The sequence below is a fragment of the Juglans microcarpa x Juglans regia genome, chromosome 7D (genome assembly GCF_004785595.1).
Source record: "Juglans microcarpa x Juglans regia isolate MS1-56 chromosome 7D, Jm3101_v1.0, whole genome shotgun sequence".
NCBI lineage: Eukaryota > Viridiplantae > Streptophyta > Magnoliopsida > Fagales > Juglandaceae > Juglans > Juglans microcarpa x Juglans regia.
In genome coordinates, this window is record NC_054606.1 from 9,143,692 (window position 1) to 9,164,671 (window position 20,980).

Below are 20,980 nucleotides of genomic sequence, written 5' to 3' on the forward strand. Positions count from 1 at the left end.
CTGAAATTACCCCAAAGAAGAGAACTTTTATCTTGGCATGAACTACAAAAAGCAAAACTAATGAAAGAAACAGATAAATTACGTCAAAAGATTTTCCATTCCATCTTAAAGCATATAGGTACTTACATTAAACGTGCATCTACTACTTCAAATCAAAAGACAAAATAAGGATACTGATATAGAGATAACACAAACCCTAACCCTAGTTTTCTTCCCCAATTTCTTCACAGACCCTAGGCCTGCAAGCGTACAATTTAAGAGCTGGTGAACTTGGTGACGGCCTTTGTCCCCTCGGAAACGGCGTGCTTAGCCAACTCACCAGGCAACACGAGGCGCACAGCGGTCTGGATTTCCCGGGAGGTGATGGTAGGCTTCTTGTTGTACCTCGCGAGCCGTGAAGCCTCCTGAGCGAGCTTCTCGAAGATGTCGTTGATGAAGCTGTTCATGATCCCCATGGCCTTGCTGGAGATCCCAATATCAGGGTGGACCTGCTTCAACACCTTGAAGATGTAGATCTTGTATGTCTCCACGCTCTTCTTGGTCCGCTTCTTCTTCTTGTCGCCAGCAACGGCTCCGCCTTCCTTCGGGAGCTTCTTTCCGGCCTTGGGCTTCTTCTCTGCAGGAGCCTTCTCCGCCACAGCGGATTTCTTCTCCTCGGCAGGCTTCTTCTCGGCTGGCTTCTTCTCGGCAGCTTTGGGGGCCATCGGACTTTTCTTTTTCTCGGGAAACAAACGCAAACAGAGATGCGAAAGGGAGAGAGGGTTCGAGTCAGTTTAGAATCTATAGATATATCCTTGAGATGGAAATGAAATGTAGTTGGTATTTCGTATTTATAAACATGTGAGGTCGGTTTTGATTGGAGAATGGGCGAAGCCACAGATCACTGACATGGCAGAATGTAGGATGTTGATCTGGAGGAGTTTTAAGTTTAAATCGACGGCAGAAATGAGATACTTGAGCCGGTCTTTGGTTTATTCCGACGAAATTTATTGGAGGAAAAGGAACGGTGGAGATAGATGATATTACATTGGATTAGACAAAATAATAATATAATATTATTTTTAATTTATTTTTTTTATATTATACAATTACATTTATAGTTAATTAATAATTTAATTTGATTGTTTTTCAACTTAAATATATTGTGGTTCAAAATTGAAAAATAATAATTTAACACTACGTTTAGATGTTGAATTGAGTTGAATTAAGATGATAAAATATTGTTAGAATATTATTTTTTAATATTATTATTATTTGAGTTTTGCTATATACAAACAAATTTGCGTAATTCATATTCTAAATTTAAATTAGTATTATTTTCAATAAAATCTATTTTTTGACCAATTATATTGAATGAGTGCGAGTATTAGTGCACAGAATTGCTTACAATTAGATTTTTTCTTATTATTTTGATATTTGAAAAAGTTGAATTATTTATTATATTTTATATTGGGATTTGAAAAAGTTGTAATGATGAGTTGAGATGAATTGAAATGAGTTAGAGATGAACTTAAATATACTGTAATTCAAAGTTGAAGATTTTAGTGTATACTGAATCCAATGCAATAATTTTAAACATAAATTCATCAAATTTTGAAAATGGCACTCGTTTGATGATTCAAATATCAATGCTCTAATCAAGCAACTAACGAAAAAGTTTAAAATCGATCAAAAGATAAAACAATCCATCATGAAAATAAAATATAGTTTGTTAATAAGTTGAGCACATCATCTATATCATTTAAATAATAAGATTTTATTTATAAGATTTAAAATTTATCTTTTAAATCAAATTATATTATATTAATACTGTATTTACACCTGAATTGACAAAAGAACATATTTCATTCATAATGAATAAGTCATATTCAAAGAATCTCCTTCCAAAGCACCAAAACCAGACAATAAATACCTAAATATAAGATCATTTGTAAACCCCTTAATGCAACCATAGGTTCTATATCGTCCACTTCAAGCTCACTTGTTTCCCTTTTACACGGAGCTAATAAAACTTCACATTTATTGCCTCTTTAAATGAGTCCAATTCCTGCAGTTCCTGATGGCAATCCTCCAAACATTTAGAACTAGATTATAGCTTGAAAAATAAAAAAAAATAAAAATATTTCAGAATTATAAGATATTTTTTACAACTCTTTTACAGCTCTATAATAAATTAATGATAATTTTATAAGATTAAAATTTATTTTTAATGAAATTGCATACTTGCATTGGGAAATAAATTATAAAATAATTATAAGAGAATTGTATGTATATGAATATTATCTGTATGGTTTACATCTCTACTCTTCCTTTCTTTTTGTTTTAAATGATGTCCACGTAAGCTAGATTGTAAACCAATTAGAAGAGTATCATTGTCCACATATATTTCCTGTTAAAGATGACTAGATTCTCTTTTGTCCATATTTAATGGTTGCAAGCTAATTAGGACGAAGGAGAGAGGGATTTTATTATGTATAAATTGAGGATGACAAACATTCAGATGAAGGGAATCCTTAACTCCAATTAGAATAAATTGTCTAACCTTTGTTTGTTTGGGACATTGGCAATGTTGTTGTAAATAATTTGAGACGTGCTACGTGCAGGGATCCAAACGCAGAGACATGACACGCGAAGTCCAAAACAAAGTTGCCATTCATAATCATGTTTTGGCCTTCATGTCCTGCTTCTATGTTTGGGTCCGTACTCCGTGTCCACAAGCATAAGAAAAATGATAAGTGTGCTAGCATTGGATTATGTATATGTATATACATTTATATATTTGTATAATATGACTTTAAAATATTGGACTGTACTAGATTATGTATATCTAAAAATTTGCATAGTTATAAACAGTATTTTTATAAATTTGAAAATCTGTCCACTCTCTAAATCTTATTTTATTAATTTTTTATTTCCTCCCCTCTCTCTCTTCACACCAACTGATAGAATTTTAGGAAAAAAATTCTAGTAGGTGCTAAATGATAAAATTTGCAATGGTGCTAATTGCAAATATAAAAAAAATTAGGAAAAAAATAATAATAATAAAATAATAATATGCATAATCCAATATGAGAGTTTTTCTTGATATGTAAAATCAATCTTTAAAATATGTGATTTTATATATGCATATAGAGAAATTAATGCTAGTACTCTTAGTAATTAATTTGGATGGGTTTAAAATATTAAAAATAATAATATTTTAATGAATATTTATACAAAAGTTGTGATGTTGGTGAGATTTAGATAGTTAGTTGAGATAAAAATTGAATAAAATATTGTTATAATATTATTTTTTTAAGATTATTATTGTTTTGAGATTTAAAAAAATTGAATTCTTTATTATATATTATGTGGAAATTTGATAAAATTATAATAATTAGATGAGATGAGTTGAGTTGAGAGCAACTCTGAATCCAAACGGAGTTGTAGTTGCCTACCTATAATATTATTTCTCAACAGTTTTCCGGTGGTTGAGATGGCCATAGTTGACATATAAAATTACTTCAAGCGTATCCATTAATTAAGTATGGTTAAAAAATGACCATACGATTAATAAGAATTTAAATCATAACAGTGTTGCTTGGAAAGGGAAGGCACGACAATGTTAGGTTTCGGCTAATTAACCCTAAATCAAACTATACGTAGTTTTCATAAGACAGTCATAATGTGACATGATACAATATCATTGATTAATAAATGATTCAATGAGGGTTAAATTACACACATTCAAGCTCCGTCTAGATTGAGAGTTGAGATGAAATGAATTGAGATAGTTTTAGATGAGTTGAATAAAATTTTGTTAAAATATTATTTTTTAATATTATTATTGTTTTGAGATTTAAAAAAGTTAAACTGTTTATTATATTTTTGTGAAAATTTAGAAGAGTTATAATGATGAGTTGAGATCATTTCTCAATCCAAACGGGATCTAGACCTTTGAAAAATCGTGACCATCAAGGTTATACCCTATTACACCATCACAAGAACAAACGAGGGAAAGTTTAAACTAGTTTCATATCTATTCAATAACAAGTTTAAATGAGTTACAAACCAACAATGCCAGCAATTTAGCTCTCATTTAGTTACACAAATGAAATGAGATGAGATAAGATGAAAATTAAAAGTTGTACGAAACATTGTTAAAATATAATTTTTTAATATAATTTTTATTTTAGAATTTGAAAATTTTGAATTATTTATTATATTTTGTATGAAAATTTAAAAAAATTGTAACGATTATATGAGATGAGATGAGATAATTTGTATTGTCAAACCATCCTTAAACATCATTGTATCGTAAATGACCTCCTACGAGCCTACAGAGGTGAAAAATCTATTCAGCATTTAGAGTCTCGAAACAAACCAGAAAGTGTTTTTTCTAATCCAAGATGATACACCTTAGCTTCTAGATATAACAACAAGAAGAAGACACTCATTGCTTCAGTTCCACACAAGAAAGAAACCATAAGATATTGATTGGAATCACTGTAAGGCAAAACTTGAACAACAAACCAATATCATAGCTCATTCAGCGAGTTATGATCTATATAGGTGTCGTTTAGATTCGAAGATGAGTTGAGATGGTTGTGAATAGTAGTGAGATTTGTGAGTTAAAGTTGATGAATAGTAATGAATAGTAGTGAAATGAGTTGAGATGAATTGAGATGAGTTGCGAATACAAACCGGGCCATAGTCTAATATACTCATGACTTAACACAATATGAATATAACCGGTGAACATAAGTTTTCATTCCTATTTTTCACAATCTTTTTATACAATTATAGTTTAAAATGAAAGTGATTTTGTAAAACAATGATATTTTCGCAAGTTATTTTATAAAAACATCTTTCATTTAAAATATGTTTATGAAAAGAGTTGTGTGTTTACCATTTTTTGCAATAAAATATGAAGAGGGTGTTGTATTTTAGTACTTTTTTTCATGTTGATGCATTTTTGTCATACTCATCTTCTTCAAACAAGTTAACAAAATCCAAATCTCCTTATTTTGAGATAAAAGAAAATAAGTATGATTAAATTGAGAATATAATATAAATAATTAAATTTATTTATTTCCATCAATTTATATTTTTAGAATAAGTAATAATTTTACAAGATGTTAAAGCTACGAGAAGAGTTAAATTTAATTTTTTATTTCATATTGTTAACATGAGTTACGATAGCATTTTGTCACTTGGGATTAGGACAACAAACAAATTAAGTTTGAGTGAGTAGTAAGCTTGAGCCTTGAGCTTTTTAGATAGTTATATTTTATGTTCAAATAGCATATGTGATATCTTGTATTGACTTAGATAATGTATGAGATTCCACATTATTTGAGAATGAAAAGTTCTTACTCTTTATAAATTTATAATAGTGACTAAAGCTTTTGAAATATAAGCCAAAATGTGATTTGGACCTCCTTTAAGGCATTACAATTTGTATTAGAGCCCGATCATGATATAATTATAGGACATGATTTTGAAGTATTAGGTTTTGATGTTTAATTATAATAAATAATAATGATTGTTTAGAGGAGTATTTTGACTCTTTAGAAATACGATCTTAAATTTTTGAAAAAGTCTATTTGCAACCGGCCAAGGAAACTGTGGGGGCACTGCGTCCCACATGGCTGGTTGCAAATAGATATTTTTCTTTACATTTTTATCTCTTGCATTTTCTTTGCTTTTTGTTCTAGTTTTTGTTTTTGATGAAGTGGTTTACGAAGATCAGGATATGTTATCTGAAATGGTGGTGAAATGTGTATACTACGGAGACAGTGTTTGACGGAAGCAAGCTTGGAATTGAGCCTTACTTCGTTGAGGTGTTGCCCAATGGAGATTCAGCTACCCACGACAACGACTACCGGCGTAAATTCAGCTACCCACGACGACGTCACTCTCTCAATTTGATCTAGGTGTTCATCTCCTTCTAAGTCTGTCCCCCATTAATAGAGGTAATGGAGGTAAACCTGGGTGTTGAACAGCAAGATGAAGGAGATGATGATAAACTTAGAAGGAGATGAAGTTACCTCCTGGTTGTTGAACAATAAGATGAAGGAGATGAATAAAGAATTATGTATTTCCCTTCATGTTTTTTATTAAGAATATATCGGTTGACCACATCAACCGGTTCCCCAGAAGTTACTCGTGCTAGTGGTATATAGAAGAAATGTAAATTTTCATTTAGTTGCTAGTTTCTATTAGATGATATTTTTCGTTATATTAAGGTTAGTCAGGGCATGTTTACAAAATATAAGAATAATTATTTATTATTTGTTGAGAGTTAAAGGGTGCCCCACTTTTCTCGTGTTGAATTTAAATCTAATGCAAAAGAAGGTTGTCGTTGAGGAATTGTTAAAGAGTTATGGAACAAATGAGATTGATCGAGTAGCAGATAAGTTATATTCCATAATCTCTCAGGCCACCAATAGAACAGAGAAATGAGAAGATTGTACTTTTGCATAATTCAAGAGCCATAATCCACCTACCTTAATGGGGTACCTGCCCCAATTGCAGCGAAAAAATTGATATCAGAGCTAATCTTAACTAAAATTATAAGATTTGAACTGTGCCACCTACGATGAACTAGTTCAACGGGGACGTTATAAATTTAAAAAGGAAGATTGTGATACTCCATATTGACTGATAAGTGATAAAAATAAGTTGTGAATGATATCCTACGTTACTTGAGAATATGAATTTATTGCTTTAATGATTCAAATGAGACTCAAATTGTATCATTAATTAATCTTTTTTGAAATATAGGCCTAGAAGTGGCTTGGGCCTCGCTTGGGGTGTTACAACTTACTTGGCTTTCAAGTGAGTTCGAGTTTGTCTAAGGTGCGGTTTGTATCGTGAGAAGAGAAGATATGATTTTAGATTAAAGTTGAAAATTAAATAAAATATTATTAGAATATTATTTTTAATATTATTATTGTTTTAAAATTTGAAAAAGTTGAACCGTTTATTATATTTTGTGTGAAAATTTAGAAAAATTATAATAATGAGATGAGATGAGATGAGATGAAACACGCTCTAAATCCAAATGAGCGAGAGATGCTTAATTTTATATCTTACAATTTTATCAAAGATTTTGACAAACAAACTTTGTAATTTCCTATATATATCATTTTTAATAGTTTATGTGTATATATATCTCATTATACTTAAAAATTATCTATCACCCAATGAACAGTAATGAACAGTACTCTTATTTTACGTTTTTCTTCTTCGTCCCTCTCTACATCCCACAACAATATTCTTCACAAATCACCATAATAAATCACAAAATCACAGCAAGCACAGACCAAATTCACAGAAAATCATCTCAAAATCACCGTAAAATGATCACAAACTCACCGTAAATCATCCTAATTCTACAAAATCACAAAATGTACAAATTTATAAAATCACAAAATGGGAGAGGTAGAGGCTCAGCTGGGCATGAAAGAGTAAGGGAGGTGCCGTGGAAGGCTGGTGGTGGCGTCGTGGGCTGTAGGCTGCGGATCTAGGCCATTGTGGTGGTGCGGTAGCGTGGGCTTGGCTAACGGCGGCGCTACGGGGAGAAACTCGTGCGTGTATAGGCATTTTGTGGTTGGGCTAGGGAGGAGCTACGGGTGGTGAGTTCTATGGAAGTGGTCCACAGTGTGAGGAGAACTCGGTGGTGGTGCCTAGTGGAGCTGGGGCTGAGCCGCGGTGGCATAAGGGTGGAAAACCCGTGGGTTGAGACCCATTTCGGGTTGCTCGCGTGCGGCTAAGGTAGGAGCTGCCAAGGGGCTTCGATGGTGGGGTTTGGTCGTCGGTGTGATATTCTGTATTTACGTGTATTTTGACTAAGTAAATTATTACATTTATTAAGATTATGAGCTTTCTTATTTTAAATTTTAGATGATTTATATGATATTATTTTGAGATTTTTAATTGTTAATTCAATGTGTTTTCTTTTTATTAATTATTATTCATTATTTAAATTGCTCTTTATTTTAAATTACTTTATTGTTGGATTTAATTTTTTTATTTTTATTTAATCACTACGTTTAAATTATTTTATTTAACTATTGTTTTGAATTAATCTTTTTGGTATGATTATTTTTATGATCCAAGATGTGAGGATTGAACATCATTTCTTTCCCTCACTTTTCTTTTTTTTTTCATCTCTCTCTCTCTCTCTCTCTCTCTCTCTCTCTCTCTCTCTCCTCGTCCGTGCATCGTCCTCCACCCAGTGGCGTCGTGCACCGTCATGGCCTTCACCGCCCCTCCTAACCTCTTCTCCACTAGCCGACAACCACCCCCCTCCGTTTCCAGCCCTTCTTGCGCCGCCGTGAGCCCCTATGCACGGCTTCAAGCCGCGGAACTCCTTGAGCTTACACGCCGCCGTCACGTCGCCATTGGCCACCACCTCTTCACCACATCACCGGCTACTCCCAGCTACCTAACCCACCCATCCTCAGCTCTGATCCGCCAACGGTGAAGTCCATCCAACTCCATTTTTATTTTTGGATTTTTTGGACTTCAACCGCCCTCTACGCCGCCACTCACGATCAACCACCATCACCATTAGATTCACCAACATCCCTAATTCATTCCCTAGCAATCTCAAATCTTCGTTTGTCTCTGTTTAAAATCTAGCATTTTGATACCCATGGCCATAGTGCATTTTACACTGTTACATTATTGTGTCGTCACTTCTAGCACCTCTGTGATCATTCGAAAATTATATTATAGCACTATAAGTATTTTTCCAAAAAACTTTCGTGATTTAAATGTATTTTTACACTAACTCATTTTTATTGTGATTTGGTTAGTTGTGCCGGACTGAGTCCGATGAGTAAGGGGGTCGGTTGGATTGGAGGATGGAGTTGTTTGTGTTATTGGACTATGTTGCGATTTGCTGGTTGTTGAATATTTGTGTTGTCATATATAATGCATTTACACGCATGTTCATGTTTGTAACTGAAAACTGGATTTTCGCATAATTGCATACATGTTCTTGTATATACTTGAAATACTGGGTTTTCATGTGAGAAATGATTTTGAGTATGTTTAAAATGATTGGATTGACTGGTTTGAGAAAAAAGGAAAAATAGACTGTAGGAATGGTGGTATAGTCCCGTCCGTGATTCCCACCTACGGTGCACGCGATAGGGATGGTGGTATAGTCCCGCCTGTGATTCCTGCCTATGGTGTATGCGGTAGGGATGATGGTAGAGTCCCCCTTGTGATTCCCGCCTACAGTGCTCTGATAAGTACCTATTGTGTGAAAAAGAATTGTAAGGATGGTGGTAAGCAGGGATGGTTGTATAGTCCCGCCTGTGATTCCCACCTATGGTGCATACAATAGGGATGGTGGTCGAGTCCCGCTTGTGATTCCTGCCTACAATGTCTGATAAATGATTATATTAATGGTTTATGATTTAATGGATACAAGCACATCTTCTAGAAAAATGACAGATATTATTCATGGTGTGTTTATGGTCAAATGAAATTTTTGACGTGTGTTGATAAATAATCATTTTCGAGAAAAATGAGGTTTTGGGGCCTGTTTGTTGGTTACATTAATGCATTTTTATCTCATGGGTTGTTTGGATTATTACTTATCTGCGGTACCGTTTTATGGTATCGTAGATTTTGATGCAGATGAGGACGACGAGTCTTAGGCATTGGCTCCGCCGGAGGAGTGATCTGGGATTACTCTCGTGTATCGAGATTTATTTTCCCAACTGTTATGTATTTGCTATTTGTAATATATTTTGGAATAATTGTATAACTCTTTTTAAACATTTTACTTATGTAAATTTGTATTAAAAATTTTGGTACTTAGTTGACTTACTTAAATTATCCGCTGCGTTGTTCATTGTTCACGGTTGCATGTACACATACTTGACACTATCGTTGGGATGTGTGACCGTGTTGTCATCATCCCGACGTCACGATTCTTGCATTTCCGTACGTGAGAGTTAGGGGCGTCACAGTCGGTGTGAGGGGAAGCCGGTGACGTGGTCGGTGACGCAACACAATGGCGCACGACTACTTGAGGGAGGAGATCGGGTGAGAGAAAGGGAAGATGTGGCTGCTAAAGCGGAAGGAGAGAGAGGGAGAAGGAAAAATGAGGGAAAAATGAAAGTTTTGGGGATTTAATCCCACCCTTCATCATAAGTCTTTAAATTTAATCCAATGGTAGAAATTTAAACATTGATTTATACTAATTTAAAATATATAATTAAAATATAAATATCATATCATAAATAAACTATCAAATTTAATTTATAAAATACTAATATTTCATCATTAAATAAATGATAAAATTTTGTTAAATATTTTTAAGAAAATAAAACTATATAAATAATTAGAGTTTTAACATAATTTAAATATGATAATATTCTTAATTAACTAAATTAGGCAAACGTCTCATGGACATTACCCTATTACTAGTATACATATAAACATCAATGATTATAATCATAAGGATTCAAACATATGTACAATATTAGGGACTGATCTCCTCTCTTCTTTTTAAATACTAAAGATATTATCCTTTTAAAGTTAAAATTATACTAAAAAAAGTTATGAATATCAAGTTCTTATAGTTTATATGAATCGAACTAAGTTTTGTATGAATTGTAGCAATTAATAATCAATTTTAATTTTATCTTCGTAAATAACTCATTTAATAAACAAATCAAGTTGAGTGTGAGTTTAGCCAATATGATTTTGAGTAACTTATTGAACAGTCCAATTTATTTACAGGCGTACTTGAGTCCAGTTTAAGAAATTGAAAATCTATGTAGTAAAGCCTTAGAGCACTCACAATGGCTCTTGTAAAATACGGTTTTTTGTATAATATAAAGAAAATTGGTCAAAAGCAGCTTCCAATGGATTTTGTATTTTCTTCTTTATTTTACATTTTACAACAATAATTCTCTACATGTAGAGAATACTATTCACACCTCTAAAACATTTTTAATTATTTTATCTCTCATTTGATAGTTGTTTGGTGTTATGAGGTTGGAGATTAGAGAAGATTAAAGGTGGAAGCTTGAGATGCGGCAGAAGCAACATACCAGATGAAAGAAAGAGACTAATGCAAAGTGAAAAGAAATAGAGCTCGCAATGCATTAGCAGTGGCTGGAAAACGACGTAGCTTAATATTCAATAAACGGTGTAGTTTTGGGTTTATGCTTTAGCAATTAAACGGTGTAGTTTTGTATATAGAGATATTGTAAATATCAAAAGATATAAAGATATTATAAATTTAATAATAGTTAGAAAAAATATTTGAAATGAATAAAAAATATTAAAAAATGAATATTTAAATGATATAGAAAATAAATAAATAAACTGATGTATGACCTATTGTAAAACTTAATATGTAAAATAGAAAAAGTGAGTTTTGATGATGTATTTTGAAGGATGGGATAGATGAACCATTGGGAGTGCTCCTAACTCGAGTCCAAATGTGTCGGCATGAGCCTGAAAAATAAGAACCATCACCACCGCCTGACCAGCGCGTATGGCTCACGTGTCGCACAGGCTACGCTCAGGGTTAAGGCATCGTCATAAATATGCGTGTCCAACGGTTTATATGATTTTGAATTTTTAAAACACTGTCAACCCCACTTCTTTCTTGACAGTTTGTGAGACCCACACGCTGGCATAGTGGTTGTGCTTAGAGCATATTTAATAAAGAGTAATACTATATACAGTCGTGAAATGGGCAAATCATGTACAGTCGCGTTGAAAAAGAGTGAGATCTACTATTAAAAAATTAATTTCTTTTCATGTGAGTCCCATATTTATTCACTTTTTTCAAAGCGACTGTACGGCGTTTGCACACTCACAACTGCAAGTATAATTTCTCATTTAATAAATTGGTCAAAATAACAAGATTGGTTAAAATTTGTATAACTTATGTAAAAAATATTTTACATTGAATGGATAAATCTAAAATAATTTAGATTCTTGCTACAGTAATTAGTTAAAAATAGAGAACTATAATTGATTCACAAAATATTAAAATATTAATTTCTCACTCCAAACAAATATTCAAATATTAGTTTCTCACTCCAAGCAAAAATACTATTTGGTTTGTAATTAAGAAATTTAGATAAAACTTTACATGAGTTTAATCAAATATTTTTTATTATTAACATTGAATGACTTTTAAAAATATGATTTTTTAATATTAATTTAATTAGAATATAATTATTATTAATATTTAATTGGTAGAGCTATAAAATGTGATAAAAATAAATTTAATAAAAAAATTATTAAATTAATAATATTTTATTATATAGAGAGTGAATGGATAATTTAATATAGAGATTAAATTTAAATAGAATAGATAAATATAAAAAAATGTTTTATTAGTTAAATTTTAAAAATCAATTTAATCAAGTCAATAAAAATGCTCTTACTCAGTGCCTCTGGCGATCTTGTTTTTCTAACTATGTTTATACTTTATCCAAACGAGAACATTGAAGTAGTGGAATTGGAGGCCTCCTACGAAATACATCAAAACATTCGACTATAGCTTCTTTTTGTGGTTGTGATTTGAAGTCGCAACTAACGGATATCTACTTGTTGGATCAACATAAATTACCTTTGGTGGTCTTTTCCGTCTGAGTCAATGAATATGGGCCCAAACTTGTAATTTATTTTCATTTCATTTTTATTTTATCAATTATTTATTTAAGTACCGTAGTTATCGTAACGGGATTTTTCTATTGGGCGCTCCACATCTCTTGCTATATTTTGTTTTTGACTTTAATGCATTATTGATTAAAAGAAATATATTTGTAAATAAACTGGTAGGGTATTATGTAGGTTGTACAAAAAACCTATAAATCGACCTAAATCGACACTGACCGGCCGCCGGAGCTCAGAACCGGCCAAAACTGATAGAGAACTAATCAGCATGCGACAACAAATAGGAAAAATCGATATCGGCCGATTCAGCATCGGTTCGAATCTGGAAACTATTTTTTTTTATATATTCTGTACTCAAAACGATGTCGTTCTGCTTAAGTTTAAGTAGAACGGCGTTGTTTTAAGCTTGTAATTGTGCTTTAAACATAACTTAAACCATGACGTCGTTTAATTCATAACGTATTAAAAAAAAAATTAAGTAGAATGACGCCATTTGGTTTAAACCAAACGGCATCGTTTCGAAATAACTTCATCTTCTTCCTCGCATCGTCTTCCTAGTTATTTGCAACACTCTCTCTCTCTCTCTCTCTCTCCTCTCTACAATACTCTCTCTCTATTCTCTCATAGGAAGTTCGGTTCGAGAACCGACCATGAACTGCCAGAGAAATGAAGCAATGATTTCGACTTTTTCTCCCTGTCGACCGGTTTTCGCCGATTTTCTCTCTCAAAAATTAACTTTCGAACAGTGTTAATTTTGTCGAAAAACCGAATCGAATGAGTCGATTTTCACCCCAGTATTATGCATTGATATAAATAAGTGTTATACTGATAAAAAGATATCGTAAAAATAAATTTATAAATTAATTTAAGTGTTATACTTTAAATCTATTTTATAATAAAAATAATTTTAAAATATAACATTTTATATTAAATTAAATGAATTTATCAGCTTATTTTTAATAAAATCTAAAGCGGGACCACTGAATTGGGGTTGCAGATTGCAAAAGAAGTCCCAAAACTCAGAAGTAGGCTGCTAAGCCCCTGTTTTGATTTAGAGATGATTTAATATCATCTTATTATTATAATTTTTTTAAATTTTTATATAAAATATAATAAATAATTTAATTTTTTAAAATTTTTAAATAATAATAATATTAAAAAATAATATTTTATTTAATTAATCTAAAACTACGTTACCTTATTTTATTATTCAAACCAGCGCTTATTCAATAAAATCTGAAATGCTTCAAGTGATAAGGTGGATCCATTCGAGAGGTGAATTGAAACGATTAGACGTTGGAGAGTGCGTAGATCGCATTTAATTTTGTTGGTGGGAGTAAATGATGGTGGCCATTTAGAGCATTTTTATTGGATTAATTAAAATTAAAAAAATATATTTTATGAATATAAGAGAAATTTAATTTTTGACTATTTTGTTTATATAAATTTCTACATTAAAATAGTTATTTTTTTATTATATAATAATAAAATAATATAAGATAAATTTAATTTTAATTATTCACATTAAATTTCTATATTAGATTATTCATTTATTCATTATATAATAATGAATAACTAATAATTTCAAAAATATTTAATTTTTTTAATTATTAATTTATTTTATTTTATTATATTTTACTATTCTACCTATTATATATTAATTAATAATCATATTCTTATTAAATTAATATATCACTAACTCAAATTAATATATCAATTGTGATAAAATATGTGATAGAAAGAAATAGAGAGATAAATAATTAATAAAATATGTATTTGATGTATGTACAGTAACTTTCAAATTTAGAAAAAATTTTGAAAGTTACTGTAACTAAATTCCAAATATTTAGAATTTGGTTAATCCAATGTGAGCATATTTTACTCTTTAATAGTTAAATACTCATTGAATTTAACTTTTAACTAATCCAATGAAAGTGCTCTTAGTGCACTGATATTGGACTAGCTAAATGTCCTTTAGATAAAACTTTGAACTACTTAGTACTGTTTATATAATAAATTTAGATGAGATGAGATTAGTTGATATGAAAGTTAAAAATTGAATAAAATATTGTTAGAATATTATTTTTTATATTATTATTATTTTAAGATTTGAAAAAATTGAATTATTTATTATATTTTGTGTGAGAATTTAAAAAAATTATAATGATTAGAAGAAATGAGTTAAAATAAGTTAAGTTCCCTCTTGTATCCAAACTAGCCATAAAAAATAATTTTCTAAAATCACGATATTCCATTAATTATTCTTGTGAAGACAAAATAGAGAAAAAGAAACAAAACCGCTTTGGAAGGTCGGTCTGCTACTGACCCATAAACAACATCCAATTAAATTTTAACACGTCACTTATTTCACATTAAGCCAATGGAGTGCATCACACTAGATTATTCATATGTATGACCCCATACCACTCACGTTCCATGTTCTCAGTCCTTTTGTCTTCTCTTAGTGCCGTTGCCAAGCATCTCCACCGCCGATCATCTCCGTCGTCGATCTCTCTCATTTCTGTTGATCATCTCCATCTCCTCTCCAAAATAATCCACAATCAAACTAAAATCCATTCAAAATCAAAGTGAAACCTATCTCTGCTTGGTTGCCAAGAAAACTCAGGAAAAAAATAACAGAAACATCGAAACATAGTACCTTAATATAATACAACTTTGCTTTCAAAGAAAATAAAGAAAGAAGAATACAATAAATTGATCAAATCACGCACATTTCAGTGGCGCCCCTATTACTTTCAACATTTTCTCAACAACCAAACAAAACTGAAGCTAACACAAACCGATTCAAACTCCAAAAAGAAAAAAATAAAATTAACCTCTGATTTCCAAAATAAGTCAAGGGATAGAAAAGAAAATATTAGCCAAAATCAATAAAATTAAAAAATCCAAGCAAAGAATTGGAACAATAAGTAGCTCCTCATCTTCTACATGCTCGATTCCACACGGACACAGCTTAGTGCCACTGACCACCACCCAGCTCAACCTTGAGCTCCTTCCCTTTGGTAAGTTCTGCCGCTAGCCTCTCCCTCTCTCAATGTGCTTTCTCTCTCATCTCTCTCTCTCTCTTCTCACTCACGGCATGCTCACTTTCTCTCTTACTGTTCCTTCTCACTCTTTATCTCCCACTCTCTCGATCCTCTCTCTCTCTCTCTTAGCTTCACCGCTGCCTGGAGTTGCAGTTGCACAGTGCACTTATTTCCTTAGTGGCATTTGTTTCTCATGTGGTAAGCCTCCATTTCATTATTTGCCTTCCTCGTGTGACGACGGAGAGAGGGGGCAAAGAAAGTGGGGAGATGAAAATTTGTATTTGGGTTATGAGAGAGAGTGAGGGGATAAGGGATCCATTGTGTGCGTGTGGTTTTTGGAGGGCTGTTTTTTGAACTTAGACAGACGGACCGTTTTGAAGATTAAGGCCCCGTTTGGTTGTAGAACTGTATTGAGATTAAATCAGTTCAGTCTAATTTAAAGTTGAGTCTAACATCCAAACACCAATTTGCATTCAAAACCCACCTTAATTCATTTCAACTCATCTCATCTCATCATTATAACTTTTCAAAATTCTCCACACAAAATATATTAAATAATTTAACTTTTTCAAATTCCAAAACAATTTTTTCAAATTTCCATACAAAATATAATAAATAATTCAACTTTTATTCTACTATTCATAAACCATCTCAACTTATCTCTGAATCTAAACCACTCCTAAATTCATCTCAAGTAAAAACCTCTTTACACATGAGACCTACAACATTTATCAATTCAACATCTCTTTATACGTGGGACTCACAACATTTTTCAATTTCTTATAAATATATCTAAACTCATCTTAACATCCAAACATATTTAAACTTATATTAAGTAAGTTTTACAAAACTTACTCCACTATTTCAATTCATTATTATTTATGAATAATTCAACTCATTTCAATTCAATTTAGATATATCTAAAGTTCTAAACGCATCATCAAAAAGAAAGTATCAACTTGGTGAAAATTGAAGCGGGAAACTGAAAATATTTACGGAAGAAATTTCATTTTTAAAAAATCGAACTCGCTCCCCATTGGTCTATTTCAAAACACACGGATGGAACGAACAAAACTCCACTACACACGCTCCCCCAAGCCCACAGCCGTCGATAAGGCCGGAATCCCACGGTCAGGACCCTCACACTTTCTAATCCACTCAACGCCCAGTCGCACATGGTTCGCACTTCGCACGTCTATTATATATTAAAAAACCGTGCACTACCCCCTCATCTTACTCCACCTTGTCCCCATTTCTGCTAATCTGCCCTAAGCCAAGAAATTCGTTCGTTCAAGTCTGATCTTGTTGCAGTCGACGTGCTCGGTCGGCCGTCCGGCGTCTTTTTTGATAGGGTTCGATGGAGAAGAAGGGTGCGGGAGGAAGAAGAGGCGGTGGTGGCCCCAAAAAGAAGCCGGTTTCCCGGTCCGTCAAAGCCGGTTTGCAGTTCCCGGTCGGGAGGATTGGTCGATACTTGAAGAAAGGAAGGTACTCGCAGCGTGTTGGGACAGGTGCTCCTGTTTACATGGCTGCCGTGCTCGAATACCTAGCTGCCGAGGTACGATAATCTCTCCCTCTCTCTCTCTCTCTGCGTGTGACTATAGTTTATGCTTTATTTTGGGTTTTACCTGGTGCCGTTCCTGTATCTCTTAGATCTTTCGCGTTGCTTTATCAAATGTTGTTTGTTTTGTGGGTTGTGTTCAGTTTGGTAGTTGCACTTCTGGTTTTTTTACTGGATGTATTTCCTTTTCAACTTATTACTTCATTTCATAATTTTTCTGAGGAATTAAAAACTTAAAAATTACGCTGTTTTGATGCGTTTCTTTGTAATTCCGGGGACTACTAGATCTAGACGCACAAGTGTTTGTGTTTGCATTCTTTTCTCATTGCTATCAATCTACTACGGATTGCTTTCTGCTTTTCCCTGTCTGGATTTTGAAATGATCGAATTTAACGTGCTTAAAGGTCTTGGAGTTGGCTGGAAATGCGGCTCGTGATAACAAGAAGAACAGAATAATCCCAAGGCATGTTTTGCTGGCCGTTAGGAATGATGAGGAGCTTGGAAAGTTACTTGCTGGTGTTACCATTGCTCATGGCGGTGTCCTTCCCAACATCAATCCTGTTCTCTTGCCTAAGAAGAACGACAAGGCTCCCAAAGAGCCCAAGTCTCCCTCCAAGGCCACCAAGTCCCCAAAGAAGGCGTAGCTTTACTCTAGTCAAATTAGACGCTTCTTTTTCCATTTGTATGTAATATGGATTAGATCCAATCATGTTCTCTGTTGCTTGTGCAGTTGAAAACTGATTTCTAAAGCACTTTCGATGTCTCTGCTAGTCTTTCCTCTTGCAATTAATGGATGGATGAAACTACTTGTTTCCATTGCTGACATTTAGTCGCTCATTACTTTTCTTCTCGAACATTTGTTATGACAATTTGGATGCTTTAAGGGTAATGGAGATGCGATTTCCTGTGTCAATTATTCTTTGATATGTTGTCCATATGTCAATCGGGCTACAAGTTTAAGAGAAGAACAATCTTTTCCTTTTAAAGCAATCTTTGTTTCCACATGCTTGGCTCTTTCTCATGTCCCTTTTTAGCATTAATTCTGTCCCTTTCCCTCTTTATTGCATTCGGCATCCGTACTTTGACTTGTAGATATTTGACCAGTCGTTCACTCTGTCGGATGACGGCTGCGTGTCTTTCAATCTTGTTCCACTTCTGAAAGCCAGATTGATGAGAAATTTGATTGTTTGTTGTCTGACTCGTAGGATGAATCGGCTATGCGAGACTAATGATGTAAAGGGCACATATCTCTTATTGATTTTTTTCCCGAATTCCAGCTACAAATATCAGCTACCAATTCTCTCATTTCATACACTATTTTGCCTATTTTCTAAGGGAAAATAATATCCACAGTAGACTTGATGCAATCGCCAAGAACCTGTGTGTGAAAAATGAAATGATACGTTTTGCACGAATGATTCATTCAGCTTATTTCCTCTATTTCCATCATCTGTTCAAACTTCAAATCCATCTCACTCTCTTCCATCAATTCCTCATTCTCATTGTCAAATAATTTTCAAAGTGTAGTCAAGACCCAAGATGGGTTTAGAGCTTGAGAGCCATCTCTCTCTCTCCTCTGTGTAGCCTGAGTGCCATCTTGATCCTGCGAAGGTACCCTCTCTCTCTCTCTCTCTAAAGTTGATTCCGTTTGTTCTTGATTGAATGAGTCAAAGTTAATTCATGATTTTAGTTTAAATTGCAACCTTTTATCAGTTGTGGATGTGAGAATCTCTTAAGTGCAATGATATTACATGACAATCCTTTGAAATACATGATATTACACACTTGTGGAAGTCATCAATGGTGTTTTCACTAGTTTAAATTAAAAGCTTCCGCTTTAGCTCCGTTGCAATGTGCTAGACATGCAACTTTCCCAAACATGATGCCTTCAACTTTGATCTTTTCTAAAAGCTGGCAGTAGTCAAGCATAGAGTCATCAAGCCATCTCCAAGGGCTTACAAATCAAATCACAAGTTCAAAAGAGAAAGTGTGGCTTTGAAAATAAATGCTCAGACTTAGATGTAGACGCAGATGCAGAGGAAAAGTGGAGGTAAATCTGAAAAATCTAATGACAGTGGGGTGGGTGGTAGAGTGCAGTGCAGTTCAGTTGAGGAACAGGTCACAGAACACAAACTTGAATGGGTTTGAGAAATGAGTTGTAAAAATCAGTGTTTTGTAATTCTTCTACGGGTAGGGAATGATGAATACCTCTTCGTGTTTGTGAGTTTCATCTTCCAGTTCAGTTCGTGGGCAATTGTAATCTTCTTCTTCTTCTTCTTCTTCTTTTTTTTTTTTTTTTTTTTTTTTTTTTTTTTTTTTTTTTTTTAATTTTTCCTTCTTCTTCTTCTTTAGTTGTACTTGACGTAGCATGATAAGTCATTCGTGCGTAGTCGCTACGCAAACTTCTCTATCCGTAAAAGAACTATTTTCTTAGTATAATAAAATGTGTTCCCAAACAAAACTGATTATTCATAAATATATTTGTACCTTTCAAACTATGAGAAGTTTTGCATTTTGCAATTCAAGGTTTCAAAATTGGCCTTTATGCGGCCAAGTCTGTCTCCTGTCACATTTGAGCTCCGCGCTCGTACCGTACATGGTTGAGTACATCTCCCGCTATATGAGCTCTGCGCTCGCACCATACGCGGTCGAGTACATCTCCAGCTACATGAGCTCTACGCTTGCACTTTATGTGGCCTAGTTTGTCTCTCGCCATGTTTGAGCTCTGTGCTCGCACCATACGCGGTCGAGTACATCTCCCGCTACATGAGCTTTATGCTTACACTTTATGCGGTCGAGTTCGTTTCCCGCCACATTCGAGCTATATGCTCGCACTTTACGAGTTCGTCTCTTGTCACGTTAGAGCTCCGCGCTCGCACCATACGCGGTCGAGGACATTTCCAACTACATGAGCTCTACGCTCGCACTTTACGTAGTCGAGTCTGTCTCTCGCCACATTCGAGCTCTACGCTCGCACTTTAAGCGGTCGAGTCCTCCCCTGACACATTCTCTGTGCTCACATCATATGCAGTCGAGTACGTCTCCCGCTACATGAGCTCCGCACTCATAGCATACGTGGTCAAGTATATCTCTCGCCACATTCAAGATCCGCGCTCACACCATACGCAGTCGAGTACATCTCCTGCCATATTCGAGCTTCGCTCTCGTAGCATACGCATACTCATTAATGCTGGATATCAATTCACAAACTCGTTCACTTTTAAACATGCTCGCTTAGGTCAGAAATCCTCATAAAGGCTCTCTTAAAAAAAAAAAAACTTTTATAATTTCCAATCCACAAATGTGCTAAAAATTTGAGGGGTTCTGTTGAGGGATAAAATGCATAAGCCCATAATTGGGTCCAACCTACCAGGTAGGGGTGCAAATCGGTCTGTCCAGTCCTTTCCGGCAATGGACCGAACATTTTTGGTCTATCATTTTTCTGGACCGAACACCCATAGGGATTGGACCGGACTAGTAGCTATCGGTCCGGTCTGGTCTGGTTGGTCCATTCGATCCGGCCTATTTTTTTTTCTTTTCTTAAATCAATTAATAAAAAAATTGATTTAAAATACTAAATTAAACTGAGTAACTTATTAATATGGATTATGTAACAAATTCAATAAAAAATATTTTATATGATCAATGATAATAAATTAGATGAAAATTACATTATTAATTTATATAATTATTATATAATTAACTAATTGATATTATATATTAGTTAATT

The 20,980-nt window shown here is 33.5% G+C and overlaps 2 protein-coding genes across 2 annotated transcripts; one reads left to right on the forward strand and one right to left on the reverse strand.

Annotated features, from left to right (window-relative positions):
- Nucleotides 1-78: 78 nt before the first annotated feature.
- Nucleotides 79-1,002, reverse strand: LOC121239782 (histone H2B-like). The gene has a single exon (XM_041137104.1). The coding sequence runs from the start codon at nt 702-704 to the stop codon at nt 255-257; it is 450 nt and encodes a 149-aa protein (XP_040993038.1). The 5' UTR covers nt 705-1,002; the 3' UTR covers nt 79-254.
- A 15,909-nt stretch (nt 1,003-16,911) lies between these two features.
- LOC121239784 (probable histone H2A.4) lies at nt 16,912-18,066 on the forward strand. The gene is made up of 2 exons (XM_041137107.1): nt 16,912-17,247; nt 17,655-18,066. The coding sequence occupies exons 1-2, from the start codon at nt 17,050-17,052 to the stop codon at nt 17,892-17,894; spliced, it is 438 nt and encodes a 145-aa protein (XP_040993041.1). The 5' UTR covers nt 16,912-17,049; the 3' UTR covers nt 17,895-18,066.
- The last annotated feature ends 2,914 nt before the right edge of the window (nt 18,067-20,980 follow it).